At 34.3% G+C, this 16,720-nt stretch overlaps 1 protein-coding gene across 2 annotated transcripts in view; it reads left to right on the top strand.

Moving 5' to 3' along the window:
* The window catches only part of LOC142982629 (DGAT1/2-independent enzyme synthesizing storage lipids), a 37,144-nt gene that overhangs the window by 3,630 nt on the left and 16,794 nt on the right, over window positions 1-16,720 (top strand). Inside the window, exon 1 of one of the 2 annotated variants that reach the window (XM_076129234.1) lies at window positions 6,465-6,950. The exons of the other annotated variant lie outside the window; for it this stretch is intronic. Coding sequence (XP_075985349.1) covers window positions 6,809-6,950 — 142 coding nt within the window. The 5' untranslated portion in view covers window positions 6,465-6,808. Of the gene's footprint in view, window positions 1-6,464; window positions 6,951-16,720 lie in introns of those variants that run through there. 2 annotated transcript variants of the gene reach the window in all.

Here is a 16,720-nt window from a genome sequence, read left to right as displayed (position 1 = left end):
CGACATGACGGTGTCCACGTAACATTTGACGCATGTTGTTCTATATACCAATTAATTGAAACTGGTGATTCATGACGTTTGTGTTAGAACTTATGAACTTTAATCGATAACGGAGTAACTTTCAATACTTTCCTCTCATTAGGGAAAGAACTTTCTAGAAGGATAATCTAGACTCGTGTTTATGCTCTTTGAACTAGACTAGACTAGGCTGAGAAAACTACAGTTTCTGGCACTCATATAGGGTAGGGTACAGGGATTCGTACGATGCTCTGCTCCAACCCTAAAAAATAACCCTTTTATTTTAAAAAATACGTTTTTGACTTACGCGAATTGTAAGTAAATCGTAGTTGTTTAAATATAGGTGACATAATCAGGTATTAAATGATGTTTAATCTTGTTAATACCTGACCTTAAATTTCTCATACCAGAAGAAAATACTGAATTCTGTGGATTCATACAATTCTTCAGCATTCAGGGCTCTGCGTTAATAGTTTGGCTATTGTTTCTGTATCGAAGAAAGTATATAAAACTCTACAGTTTCACCGTTCTCACGCTCGGATAAAATATTGCTGTTAAAATCGATGAAATATAATCATAACAGTATATGAGCGGATTGTTATAAAGTTTTTTGTATAAAAAATTATATAAAATCTCGATTTGGAGCTAAAGAGGTTACCTTTATTGGAGCCTATGACGACGAAATATTATATCGGCAACCTTTTTAAAGTCTTCAAGTCTTCGTCGTCAAAATTCTTATGACATAATGATCCGCCAACATAATTGAGCATTAGCGTTAAAAGCATTAAAAAGACAACTCCCGCACTAAGAATTGCTCTTGTGTTGACTTTTACGAGCATACAAACAACGGACACAAAGTAAAGCCAGACCCGAAACAATTATTTGTGGATCGCACAAGTAATTGTGCGGTGTGGGAATCGAACCCACGACCTCCCGACGCAATGGTAGCGGCGTGGTGACCTTAACCATTGCGTCACGGAGGCAGTCAAAAAAAGTGCGTAGAATTCTTTACGTCCACGGTGCACCTATATTTTTAACAGATGCTTAGCTAATAACTGGAGCTAGGGCATACCCTAGCTCTTGTTTATACCTAAGTATAGAACTGAGTCACTAATGTGTACAGGACACCTATCGGTATGGCCAAAGATCCCTTTAGTAGCTAAATGTGAGTGCACAAACATCAAGGTTTTTTTTATACACTTACGTATATATTCCCACTTCGATTTTCACCATGTTTTTAAATACTATTCAACTTTTACATTGAACTTCAAGTACTATTTAACATAATGTATTTAGATTACTTCATTTTACTTTTTAATTACTCATTGAACAGTTATACTTAGGAATTGAATTGGGGTCAGTAGTACCTATTTATAAGTAAAAATAAATACATTGTTATATTCATTTATCCATTCCTGTTTTTTCCTTGACTCATTCATCGTATGGTTAGTGGTCAACCTAGTGTCAAAGTCGTTCAAGCCGCCCGAAGACCTTTGACAGGGCTAACGACTGTTATCTTAATTTGACAACAGCCAGGACCGACTTTTTACGTGCTTTCCGAAGCACGAAGATGCACAGCTCGAATACCAATATTTGGCCTATTTAAAGAATGTCCGCGCTAAGGTTGCTTATCCACTAATATTTTACTGTGAGCGCAATTAGCTATGTTTGCATCAAAAATCTGTGTTTTTCCTTGAACATAGGTAAATCAAAAATCTTATGTTCAACATTTTATAAGCATTCGTTGCATGATGACCTAATGACTAAGTTATGCATTCAAAATAATCATTTGCGTCAAAGGAAAATGGAGACTAAACTTGCTTTTCTGGGAATTTTTTAACAGAAAAACAAAAAAATACTTGTTTAAATGTTGGATGCACATCCAATTGTCATCTACAGCACTCTTATTTAGAATTTTATTAATCATCATTGTTTTCATTGGCTAAAATGGTAGTAATTTTTTTTTACCCCTTACTGTTACTGATAATATAATTATTATATCTAAATACCTATCTACAAATATTTTTATGAACTAACCATGAGTTAGACATTTCAAATACCTAAATGAATCTTCAATCATCTCGTCCTGTAATTATCACGCAATAAACAATAATAAGGCTAATAAGATTAACTGCAATCCGAGAAATAATAGCATTAACTAGTCTCGATTGAGGAAAACATCAAGAGCAAGGTCCAATGATTTTCCTCGGTTTTGAAAACTGGTTTTTTGTATAGATTAGTTATCCATACTTATTTACAAGTACTTACTAACTTTTTATGACTGACTCCGTGGCGCAGAGGTTTAGGTCACCACGCCGCTACCATTGCGTCGGCAGGTCGTGGGTTCGATTCCCACACGGGACAATTATTTGTGCGATCCACAAATATTTGTTTCGGGTCTGGTTGTACTTTGTGCCCATTGTTTGTGTTTGTAAAATCCCCGCGACACAAGAGCAATTCTTCGTTGTATTTGAAAAAATAAAACTAAAATCCGTCGATCTGACTGACCACTATCAATTTTCTTGATATTTACTATGGAAATAGTTATAGTCGATCCGAGGATAAATATAGCGATTTTTTTTAAAACCCAGGTATAAGCAGGATGAAAGTTAGTGCACAAGCAGAGTTACTCGTACGTAGGTTACCTTTGAAATATAATAATTAAAATTGGTTATTAAAGATCCAAAGTTGACAAGGCTGTTCGTGTCGTCCCAGATTCAATTCTCGGGCAAAGTGCAAGGTGCAAGTTTGATATTGTAGGTCGTAACTCATAAGCCTAAAGGTTGCTCACCTCACTGGTCGTTTACTGACTGAAAAATCTTACTCGCTGTGAGAAATTACAAACTTAAATTAGCACCCTTTTTCGGTCATATTTTTGAGCATTTAAAAATAAAAAAATAACGGGCATTATTTTAAAAATATTTTTAACTGCCACAAGAGATTTCTTGAACCGTTATTTATGTTCATTTGACACTAATAAAAACTGAAAAATCGCGCGCAAAAATATAAAACTTTCGCACCAAACAAATATTTGCATACGGTAATCGAACCCGCGATATTTGGGACGTTATGCCACGGCGATGCTGCGTGTCGTGAATCACGCATCAAAGTCCTGCTTGCACAATCATTATCTCGACAGACGCTGACCGCCTTTGCAGTGAAGGTCGTAGGTTCAATTCCCGCATGAAGACATAAATACATTTATATTTGGTCGGCGTGTTTGTGTAGGTGTGATGTAGCGTGTTTTTGTGTTAAAGAATTTCCCTTGTTTATATATTTTTTGTAGTTTTCTTCTTTGACTTTGTTTGAACGTGTTGCGTTGAAAACGTGATCATTATACTAAGTGCCAATGCTTTAATTAAATGCAGGTTTTTTATACGTTCCCTATTATCTTAAAATTAATTAGATTTTTCTAATCTAATATATAAAATTCTCGCGTCACAGTTTTCGTTGCCATACTCCTCCGAAACGGCTTGACCGATTCTCATAACATTTGGTGAGCATATTGAGTAGGCCTGAGAATCGGCCAACATCTATTTTTCACACCTCTAAGTGAAACTATTTTATCTTTTAAATTTTATGGCAAAACAACGTTTGCCGGGTCAGCTAGTACATTCATAATATCACGCCTGTTGTATCCGAAGGTGTATACTGTATGATATACACACCCACATTTCGCCTAACCGATGTTATTTCCAAGTAAGGGGCGAGCCTATTGCCGTATATTGGGTAGTTGGGTACGTTATCAAACTCCGGGCTACTATTAAGAAAAACTTTAATATCAATTACGAAAGATCAATAGTACTTTTACTGACCGGAGAATCGAACCCTCCCATGGACCTCATGATCAGCAGTCGGATACACTATCGACCACGCTATAGAGCGTATCGTTTTTTCAGTATTATTTTTATTATATTATTTGGCGAGTTTACTTGCAATTAACACTAATTGTAATGTTTATTTGTACAAAAAAAATATATTATGAAATGTTCCTTGTTACATGGGAGCTCATGAGGCTACAATATTAACAACAAACTCTGCTTTAACCTTCAAGTATAATACCCGTGATGTTATAAATAAATCGTTTATAATTATTCCCTAACCCGGTTAATATTGATCGTTGACCGGCCGATTAATATAACTGTGTGTTTATTTATACATATGTATATATGAGGTTTTTCCTCTAAGGCTAGTTATATAGAAAGTTAGCTAGAAGAGTGAGTCATTGAATTACTATTAAATACAAAGTCCAAGTTCGGTGCTTAGGTCGAGTAAGTCATTTAGGTACGTAAATAGCAGGTACAGTCATCAAAACAAAACCTATCAAGCTATGTTAGTTTTATAACACAAATTTTAACTTACCTGAGTAGGTGCAATCCCCTTGTTTTTGCGTCAGAAAAATGCATTACTGCAAGTCCCGCCCCAGGGAGTAAAGCGGGTGTCTGTCGGGCTCTCCCGCCGGCTAGGCGTTCCAACTTGGGCATACCGACTAAAAACCTGACGGTGTTCCTTCCAAGGTCACCATAACGTGGCCAGGACGCGGTACCTCCAATTGGATACTCCGCGTCCCAGGTGCAGAAAAGTTCCAGTAGTGATAGCTTCCAAGTAATTTCTTTAATTTAAAAAATATGAAAAACAATATGCCATTACTAATGTCGTCCTGGAATGCGAGAAAGGTCTTACATCTTAAAGACAGAGTTAATTTACTTTTACAGTATTCAAAAATATATATTCTTCATCGGTTACTAAGTCTCGACAATCATTTATTTATTTATTTTAAACTTCTTATACAAAAGTGTATTTAGTCTTCCGTAAAATAAAAATTGCAAATTCTTTTCATGATGTTAACAATCTTTGACGATAGCGTCTGTCGAAAATGGAGTCGTCCGAATGCTTTTCCAGAACATAAAAACTGCTGTATTTATTTAGTCACTAGCTGTCCCGCGCAACTTCGCTTGCGTCACATAAGAGAATGGGTAAAATATTTCCCCGTTTTTGTAACATTTTTTACTGGTACTCTGCTCCTATTAGTCGTAGCGTGATGATATACATCCTATAGCCTTCCTCGATAAATGAGCTATCGATCACTGAAAGATTTTTTCAAATCCGACCAGTAGTTCTTGAGATTTGCGCGTTCAAACAAACAAACAAACAAACTCTTCAGCTTTATAATATAGTATAGATTAGTATAGATTATAATATTAGTATAGATAACTATAGGGCCTTATCGTGTGTTCTCTGAATTTAAAAACAATATTATCCTTCAAACACATCTTAAATCTATAGCTTAAAATTGTGTCAAATACCCATAAACAATATTTTATTCTAGTAAAACATTTCCATTTCAAGTATTTTATTTACACTAAGTAAACAAATTAACAATCTCAAACCCACTCCCCCAGTTTAAGGCCATACATATCCTACTAATATTATAAATGCGAAAGTTTGTGAGAATGTATGTATGCCGTATGGATGTTTGTTACTCTTTCACGTAAATACTACTCAACCGATTACGATGAAATTCGGTATATAGGAAGCTGAAGACCCAGAATAACACATAGGCTACTTTTTATCCCGGAGTTCCCGAGGGATCGGGATTTACATGGTAAGGGTTTCCACGCGGACGAAGTCTCGGGCCTCTAGTACATTCATACTCATACATTTCGAAGTTCAAACAATATTTACGTCATTGATACGTCATCAATGTAATAGTTCGCAAGTTCTCGACTGTTGAACACCAAATAGGTAGTATATTGCTTATTGTTAGATAAATAATGCTTGTGGATTGACGACTGCTGATGTCAATGTTACTAGTTTACAGTGGTAAATTTTATTGTAACCAACTTATGTCTCTGGTAGAAAATTCAAAATTATGATTTCAAAAATATCATTTTTTTCTTTTAATGTGACTGTCGTTGGAAAAATTCAAGTGCCCGTAGATTTTTCACGATGTTTTTCCGACTTCCATTTCTTCCGAAATTTTATAAAAAGTACGCATAATCCTTGATATTTTAATGGTTCATAGTACAAGTAGGAAATTAAGATAATAGAATAAGCGGAAATATTCATCTAATAAAATATTTACGTATGGAAAACACCAAACAATCCTTGAATCAAAACAGGTTTTTATTTAAGATCACATTGATTCAGTGAATCAAATGCTTAGCCCACGTGGTCGACCACGTTAAGATTGACTTGGACGAAACATTTATAAACATTAACTTTAGCAAAATCTTTATAATAACCATGTTTGTTCAATATTAATGATCATTTAATGCAAGAACAGATAAATAAAGAGTGCTTAAAAACATTATCCAATGTTCACCCATTCATAAAAATATAATTAAAGCATAAAAAACTTAAAATACAACGTCGGCGATTCCTTTTCTTGAACACGACTCTCGATATCTGCGAAGTAATATAAGGCATAAAAACTTGGCACACACTGGCAGTTTGTCTGGAACCGGTGCGGGACTAACGGGTTCTGGAATAAAAAAAAAAGAAAAACAAAAAAAAAATATTTACGCGCCAATTTTAAATGCATTAATAATAAATATAAACAACATTATATCCGCTTGTCTATCAAGTTAGATAATAATAATGTGCTAGGGTCAGCATGTAAAGCGCGCTGCTTTCATTCTCATGCTACTCTCAGTCGCGACATCACGTCAATCAGGGCAATAAATTTATTAATTTTTCCGAGCATGCGACCTCTGTATGCAAATTAGTTTATCGGTTACGGGTTATCGGTGCATTCGGTTTATTTTTTAATAAAAAAAGATTAGCGAAGATGGTGGAGACACAGTGCGACGCGCGGCCAGTGAAAGCTTACATCATGAGTGATTTGCTCAAGAAGTTTGATCATGACACCAGAAATGATGTTGTCCAAGTCGCCGTGGCGATCGCTGGATTCTACCTCGGCATGTTTTGTTGTATGTATTTTTTTGTTTCTTTTTTTTTCGCCATATTTAATTTGAATGTGAGATTTTTTTTCGTCTTTTTATCTTATAATCGACAAAAAACTTGTTAAATAAATGCTTTACTCACGTTTTTTGCGTTCGTGAATAAATAGCCAAGTTGTTGCAAATTTTAAATGGTACATTGTATTATTAGTTGTTCTATATTGTTACTAATTAAGGTATAGGCTGGTTGTCGGGTCAAACCGTATTGTTATTTGAGTAAACCACAGACGTGGAACGTGAGTTTCCTCATGCGTCTATTATGAAATTCATTATAACCACAGTATATTGTTTCGACCATAAATACCATAATGTATCACTTTTTTTACTTCTTTTTTACATTTTCAAACTGACGAGACGGAACGCTCGAAAACGGAAACAATTTTTTTCTTTGTCAGTACGTCTGGAAATAAGGAGAGTTATTGGCTACTCCTCGAATATGTAATTTATTTCTTGAGGTCAGTGTCAATGTTATTAAGCCGGTTACTGGTTGATATGATCCTGTTTTGGCAACAAAAAAGTAAAAGTAATTGCATCGAAAAAAGTGGTTCTCGGCTGCAAGTTTTCATCAAAAACGCATCGAAGCAGGTTTACGAAATGCGTAGGGATACTGCATGTGTTGTGCGTTCCCCGAAACCGAAAATTACTTGTTATTGTTTTATTTTGAGAGTAAAATCATGATCGAGATATAAATTATGGTTTTTACCCACCCCTAAGGCAAAAACTTAGTTTCGTTTTAAAGTTTTTTTTATTAATACCTGTTCATATCATACAATGTTAATGCTGATTAATTTACTCATGCGAACATTATCACCCGTTGTTTCTTCGAAACCTACAATGTTTGCTAGTTTAAAGGCTGATAGTTAACGACAAAACAGGTCGGTTAACACTATTAGCAGTACGCAAAGATTAATGTGTACTTGCTACTCAGCTACGGTTATCCCACACTTAATATTAGGCTTCGCTAGCCAGGCAGGTGTATCTTCTAGCCGGTTAATGACAGACGTCGCCCGCCATTTTTTTTCACATAATATGCAATTTACCATGCACTCGCATTGCAAACGGGTTGAAGATGTTTGGACTTGGAAACGACATTTTTTTGTTTATGGTTATTTTCTTTTTAAATTTTAGACAGCATCTGTCATTTGTCACAAATTTGAAACAAAATTGGCGCGTATCTTTAAATGAAGAACGATTCGTGCCTCGTGTATGTAATACGTATGTTTGAAATTTTAAATATTGTTTTTTTAAATAAACAGATTATATTGATGAACAAAGAAAGGGCAAGTTGTAGACATAAATATTTTTAATTGTGGATAGTAACCAGTGTTACATCATACGTTATTTAATTTATTATTATCTTATGCCTAAAGTTCATATGTCATTGAATGATCTATCTTTACTAACAAAAATATGCTTGTCACTCACTTTTATATTTTAATAGCACTATCCAAGAATTCAGTCGTAAAACTGTTTACTCTCGGTTTTCTAATTTTCGTTGTAAAATAATAACTATTCTGAATTGTTGTTTTTCTATCAGTGTATTTAAAAAAGGCATATTTTTCACATTTATGTATCCAAAATACATTATTTTGTTAATTATTTTATAAATATGTGGTAAAGCATAAAAGCAAATTATAATATTAGATTTTAATACGTACACTTTATTTAACGTAATTTATCAACGATACCTATACTATGCTGATCTTTAAATATTCTGCTTTATATTCACAAAGTTTTTATAAGGGTGTATAGATTTTTTTTATTATTTTATTTTAATTTGAAAGAAATTCATAACAAACGTTAAAATCATTCATTCATAAATCAAGCAATTAACGATTAGCAAAAAAACCTAAATTTCTACATCAAACTATTGTTACAATTATTATTATAAATGATCTATAACGAAAAGCGAAGTAAACCTTGTAAATTTATTACATAAACGAGTCGGTAAGTGAATCTGTGTCAATAGATTACGGAGTCAGCATAACGTTCCACTGAGCGTGAGGTGCTCCGTGTTACAATGTAAACAAAACGACACGTTTCATGCTTGTTGACGAATTTCTGCTAAATTTTCTGACTGTTTAGTGAATTTCAACGTGATTTTGAAGGAATATAAATAATTATGCTTAATGCAACTAACAGAAGCAAACACTGTGATTTAAAAAATGTATTTTTCTCGATATTTGTTATTCAAGTAAAACCTTTTGATATCTAACAGATTATTTGATGATGGTGTCAAAAATATTTTTTAAACCCCGACGCAAAAGGAGGGGTGTTATATTATAAAAAGGAATCCGGGAATTAACGCAAACACGCGTACGCAGAGACTGAAAAATATTTGACTATTTTAAACAACGTATTAAGACGTTATAAAATTGATTTAGTAGCACCGTAGGAACAAAATCACTAAAATTGGGATTATGCCTCTAAATTCGGGATCAGTAGCAACTCAGTATTTAACAACATTCACAAGTATTTCGCTTCACGTCCTGCCAACGTGTCCTCAATAAATAAAACAGTCACTGAAATCTTATAAAACGGTGTTAACATACTCTGTTCAGTCACCTCCCGTTATTTACGTTTTGAACAAAGAACTTACCGTTTGTAAATAACTTTGTTTATGACTCACGGTAAATTAAACATCACTAATATTGTAATTTGAACTTTGAACGGATTTTGGTGCCGCCATATTGCGTAAAAAAGTTTTTGTGGTCCTTTTTTAATAAGAAAAAAAAAACAAATAGTTAGTCACGTTTTTGTACTAATAAAAATTTGTATGTTTGTAATTTTATGCGTAGTGTTTTAGTATTGTATTTATAAATTATTTTACACCTAACCTACTTATGCGTTGATTAAAATTAGCATAACAACCAATTAGATAAATAACTCGGTAACTAGAAACAACTTCGCTTTTCTTATTTTATTTCTTTTGTTTTTTGACTAATCAAAGACCCAACTTGAATACTGCACTTATATACAGCTATTTTATTTTGGAAATACACACAAGTATTAATTATGCATGCTATGGCTCACTACAAAGTTGTTGGGCTAAAGCTTCATGCAAACAACTTGAATCAAAACGGTTACTATAACTCTATTCAGATTGTAAAATCCCACCAAAAAAGCGAAAGCAATTACTGAATGACAGATAACGAGTAGGTTACAAGATAAAACAAATAAAATAACGTTTAAAACTTATCTGCTTGTAGTACTGTGAACTTGAACTGTACAATATGGACACTTTCAATGACATAAGATATTCTAATTATAGACGATGTTTTCTTGTGAAAGAAACGTAAAACTTTATTTGCATTTAAATTTGTAAATAGTTGGTTTAAAAGCCATGTTTGTTTGTCTTTGGATTATAGAAATGAAGTAAAATAAAGTCTGCACATAACGTGTTTTGTTTCAGTCTACATTTTTTAAATGCTAATATTTTACCATAGTATACAAGATTAAATGTATATTAGCACAGGAACAAGAAGACTATAAGTTCCCTTTACGATATGTTTTAAATTCTTTATATCTTTAAATTGGTATTGAAATCTTTTGGAAAATCTTTCCCGAAACAGGTCCCAGATGCCTAACGATCACAATATTTAGAATTAACTATCGTAGAACTGTTTATGTACAGTTTTATAATTATTTTACCAACTATTTTATTATTTTTATCAAAAAATATGAAAAAAAAACAAATATAAGTACCTATACTCGCCATAACAAATGTGCGAGCTATGTCATAATTAAATGAATGACAGGAGTGGGACAGTGTGTAAGTGCGAGCGAGAGAGCCCGATAATATGGCATGACGTAGTTCGCACGTTTCAAATGGCCCAACTGTGGCTGACAATTTCTAGCAAAAAGAATGAAATAAATCAAGCGATCTCCTAAGACAGCTGACGGTCAACAATACTATTGTTTGCTACTATTGCCTACAATATTACATAATTCTGATGAACAAGCCAGGCTATTTGTCCATCGTAACTTGAAATGACTTCGAAGATAATTCAACTACGTCAGGTTTAAAACGATGCATCTTTGCATGTCAACATGTTTCATAATCGATATCATTATATATCTTTACATGGTTAGATGGTCATATCTTCAAGGTATGAGGTTTGAAGCTAGAAAAATATGGTAATGTGAGAAAGATTGTCTGGAAACGCACTTGTCTGCGTCTAACTTCTGCTAATTAAAATTGTATCATTTTGCGTGTCCTTTTCATTTCTACGTTAGATATCTTTAAGGGAACGTTCCTATCTGACGGAAGATGCGTTGGGCGTAACTTACTTTGTATGGGTTTTCGCACCGACGCATCATCGGTTGAGTGTAAACGGTCGAGTGGTTTTCTATACACTTGTCTGTTCTGGCGTTGCGCGGCGGATATTACGCGACGTATGTTCCGTCACATATGAACCTTCTAATGGTAGGCAAGCACCATATACACATACATAATATCATGCCTATTATACCCGAAGGTGTAGGCACATTAATATAAAAAACACCTAGGATACGCCATTAACAATGTTAGTCCCATGTAATGTGGGGTGAGCATTGTCCCTTTCTTTCAATAATTCCACTTTCTATATTCACTATCTATACTTATTTGGGAACATCAAAAACAGGTTCAATTTAAGGATACCTGTTTGTTGTTTGGAATACTAAGCAGGCCAGTATCCCAAGGTAATGGTTAACTTGAAGGCAGTGATTAGAGGCTTGTTTCACGGGAATCAGATGCAATCGGTACATGGTTTTAATATAACTTGCTAAAAATACTCATATGTTGATGCTTATTTATATGTAAATGGAGGATGCAGAGAATCTATCGAAATGGATAATTACAAAAACAAGTAGTTTGATATTGACAACATGAAATTAAGATTCATTTTGTCACTGAATATAGTTGGAAAAAGTTTACCCATTTTTCTTGTTTTTCCCATTAATTGTGAAAGAGATCTCAGGATTAAAGTATGTGATGATTACTTATGAGCTCCGGCTTTCAATCTTTGTCACTTGAATCGATCGTTTATTGACTCATCTCATCGAATCATCTAATAATTAACCATAATAGTTGCCTCCTCTTAGAAAAGAGATTATTTTCAAAAAAAAAAAAAAGTATTAAAACGTGTTTTGTCAAGAATACAACTTTCAGAAGTAAATATATGCCAATAATAAGTATTATTCCTATATGTGTTGTAAACTAATTTAATGAAAGAGGGACACACTAAGGCTAACAAAAAAAATAGATGCAAATGATTAAATAAAATATCATTAATAATGCAGAATCCTTTCCAAACATTAATAACTTTTAAATGAGTGCTTCTTTGTTTTCGCTGACAGTAAACTTTTTCTTACCATATCAACAGTTTTATATCAGCTATTTGCATAACAAGATTTAATTATCAGTAATCGTTTTTTTAATATCCCTATCACTGTTTACAAGGAGCTTGCACTTGTTTTTGCATACGAATGCAATGAGTCAATGTTTTGATTAGATAAACTTTAATATATAAGTATTTACATATAAAGATTCCGTTGATTTATCTGAAATAACCCATAACCTGCCGCAACTGGCTTGAACTTGTTTCCAACTTCCAGTTAGTGATATGGTATTGCATAATTTGTAATTAATTTTAGATGTTGTTAGGCCTACACAATGTTTAAGTTGACCGTCCACTACCAGCTGAAATAAGTAAGTTAAGCTCGCATAGTAGAGCCAGGTTTTTCATACATGTGTTTTACCGAAATCTATACCAAGTAAGCTATCGAAAACTGAAAAACTGGCTTAACTGTGCGAGTTAAACTAAACTAACTAATTAGCCAATAGGAGGCGTTCAGCTTAAGCGGGACTATGTTTGTTAATATATGCTTTTCAGCCCTGTGAAAGTATGTTGTCTTTTGAAATTTAGCTCTTCGTTAAAAAGGGCTTAAGGCCCTTTAAGTATCTGCCTACTTAAATGTCTTAATTTTACCAAACTACGTAGGTATATACTTACATTACAAAAGCGATGAGGAAAAACACACATTTCTTAACGAGTTTTTTTAGACTTGACAAAAATCTAAATCCTCACGGGAGTTCTACCCATAATAATTGAATTCGCCTCAGCAAAGAATTTAACCATCATAATATTTTTTATAGTTCTCACGTCTCGGACGTCTTTAAAAGCACGCGATCTGATAAACTAGTGGCTACATGTAAAAAGATTAATTAAAACTGTTTTGTCCCTTACTTTTGCTTGAGTGTGAGTGAAACAAAACATACTAAAGCCTTATTGAATGGAGTTGAGCTTAACATTTAACGCGTTATAGAAGACATTTAATGAATAAACTGCAGGTGTCTTGAAGGTCCTTGAAAAACAAACTGTTGAAGATACGATATCGTAAAAATGTACAAGGGAAGGTTGCTTGTGTATCTACTATACTATCTTTTTGCTCTTGTAATGCACGTAAGGCCCTCTGCTCTTGTGTATCGGGGACTTCTACAAACATACAAACGACGGACACAAAGTACAACCAGACTCAAAACAATTATTTGTGGATCACACAAATAGTGGTTCCGTATGGGAATCGAACCCACGACTTCCTGACGCAATGATAGCGACCTAAGCCACTGCGCCACAGAGGCAATCGAACTTCCATTTGGGTTCGGTCTAAAACCTATAGATTTTGTAGCTTGTCTTGTTTGCTAAAGTAGTAACGTTTCTTCAGTAACGACTGCTTGTCTTTGCACAGAAAGTAATGGTGAAGACCAATGTCCACCACGACTATTTGCAGTAAACACATACATAGAATGACATGGCGTGGGGATCAAAGCCTACCACACCGGCTAGTTAAGACTTTATAGTAAGCAATTTTGACTTCAGAGCTGTCGTGTTCATGCAATACTTAACTTAGATTAGTTTGAAATTAAAGTTAGTTCTGGTTTTACCACTTTTGGATCAGTATCGGTTAGACTATTATCAAGTGGTTTTTTCAGTTGTGTTCTTACTTTTCCTGTCGCTTTATCTATTGGATAGGTTATTCGACACTTAACTGAAAGCTGTGAAGTTGGTCCTTTATCGTTTAAACATAATTTACATCGTAGGTTACGTGTCGAACTAATTTCAATAGTATTTTTCCTTTAAGAACCCAGTATTTTATTTAGTATTGCGTCTATTTTTTATCTTTAAATGCTCATTTATTTTCTTCCCACTGTTAATGATTCGCAATTCTTAGGCATCCATCCGGAGATAGAAATGTCTCGATAAGTAGCGAGATCTAGTTTTTATTTATTTGTGTCTAATTAATACATCCGCCGCCTATCATTAATGCTTATTAAGAGAGTTCTTAGACGATTGCAGGAATAAAAAAATTTTTAGTAGGTACTAGTAGTTGTGTTACGGTGATAAATTCATTTGAGATTAATTTTCTTTTACTATTCTGGACTCCTTTTCGATATTATAAACTTATGCTACGTCCCATATTATATCATGCATGCAATATGCTAAATTGGGGTTTAAAGTACTACCTTCCATAACAAAATATGCCCGCGTATATTACTTATGAAGATCGAAAATATAGACATTGAATTATTGAGCTAAACAATGGGCTTGGTTCATAAACAAAATATTATATTTAGAAGACAACTCCCGCACTAAGAATTGCTCATGTGTCGCGGAGACTTTTACAAACATACAAACAACGGACACAAATCACAACCAGACCCGAAACAATTATTTGTGGATCGCACAAATAATTGTCCCGTGTGGGAATCGAACCCACGACCTCCCGTTGCAGTGGTATCGGCGTGGCAACCTAAACCACTGCGCCACGGAGGCAGTCAAAAAGATATTCAGTAACAATAGGCGTACGTTCAATATAATTTCTTGTTATGTACATACGTTTAATGTATACAACATTACATACAAGTCGGCTATCTATTATGTAAACATTCGCAAAGGTCGTGACACGCTGACAGTGAAATGTGGAATAACTTCAATAATTACTTACTTACTTCTTTTATGTGTTTTATTTAAAGAACTAATTTAAATTGTCAATGTTTACTTGTGCAGTTTAAGGCCGCGAAAAAAGTTCCTATAAATCACATTGTCAAATTGACTTGATTGAGTGTTACTCCCGTGTTTGTGTAATAGAGGGCGAGGGCCCCATGTAATATTGCCATATATCGACCAGGTGACCAATTTCTGGCATACTTTTGGATTTTTTTTTAGACAATTTCCGCCCTAAGAATTGCTCTTGTGTCGCAGGGACTTTTACAAACATACAAACAACGGACGCAAAGCACAACCAGACCCGAAATAATTATTTGTGGATCGCACAAATAATTGCTCTGTGTGGGAATCGATCCCACGACCTCCCGACACGATGGTATTGGCGTGGTGACCTAAACCACTGCGCCACTGAGGCAGTCCAATAATCTAATAACAATTGAAAAAAGGCCGATAGCACTTAACCTAACTGCGTGGTCACCTGTCGTATATACACCCCCGCCCAAATTATAGAGGACATGCAAAAAATAGGTCGCTCTACTTCGCAAAAGGATATATTATTGCAGTCACAAGTTCACTTCCTGTCTAGACAATCGCTAGACTATCTTTCAGGTCAGTTCGTATATTGGTAATTAATATTATCTTAGAGCAATTAGAACATTGTGACATTGGGTGCCGGACCTGCGATATCGTTTGTAGGACGCATCTCGTTGTTATCTCGAAATACAGAGTAGAAACGATACCGAGATATTTATTCAATCAAATTTTCTATCAAACGGAACTGAAAAATTAAAATTTTTGATTGTAGGATTGTCCATGCTAAAAAATTCAGAGCTTTTAATATATACTTTTCAGTTACAGTGCGTCTATATAAAAATCCACCCGTATATGTGTTAGAATAAGGAAGTAGGTGAATAATATAGTAATAATAATAAACCAAAAAGGACTTTATTTATTTTCATAATTATTAAAAAAAATAGTTTAATAAAAGGTAACCGTTTCTACCTTTTCCGAACTTTAATTGCAGCTTTGAATAGTGACTAATTGGGACTTAAGTTTCCTGATTGATTTTGTACTATATGTGTGTATAGTCTGGGATGTTTTTTTTTATCACGATTACTAAACGAACAAAGGTTATCATAACCACATTCTTTGTAAAAACCGACATCTTGAATATTCATGATTCATGACGGCTGAAAAAGGCCTAATAAATATGCATTGCTACAGATATCGGTACACATACAACACATATAACAACATAGGCTGAAGTGTATGGAATATGTATAATAGAATACGGGAATTAACGCGAACACGCATTTTACCTTAAAATGCCTAACGTTTCGGCGCTGGCAGGCTTTCAGCCTGCGACCACGGCGAGTGCAACCTGCCGAATATACCCACGTTTCGCCATTACCAAATGTTAGACCCTTGTAATATGGGGCAAGCCTATTGCCATAATAATGTACCAGACATGACACTAAACTCCGGACTACCAATGAGAAAAAATTAAATACAAATCTTGGTAAAGTCCCTAACCCGCTCTTGGCCAGCGTGATTGACTCAAGGTCTAACCTCTCCCCCTGTTTCTTCGGAGGTGACCCTTGCCCAACAATGGGACATAATAAATAAAATTAATATTTTTTTAATTTAAGAGTATGGGTTTAATTTAAGAAGGACAAATTTGTGTTGATAATTCACGATTATATAGGCTCGTAAATGTAATTTTGTAATCAAAAATAACACAAGTCACTG

This window comes from Anticarsia gemmatalis, chromosome 22 (assembly GCF_050436995.1).
Source record: "Anticarsia gemmatalis isolate Benzon Research Colony breed Stoneville strain chromosome 22, ilAntGemm2 primary, whole genome shotgun sequence".
Lineage (NCBI taxonomy): Eukaryota > Metazoa > Arthropoda > Insecta > Lepidoptera > Erebidae > Anticarsia > Anticarsia gemmatalis.
The sequence above is the reverse complement of the archived record's forward strand: the minus strand, read 5'-3'. Positions and strand labels throughout refer to the sequence as shown.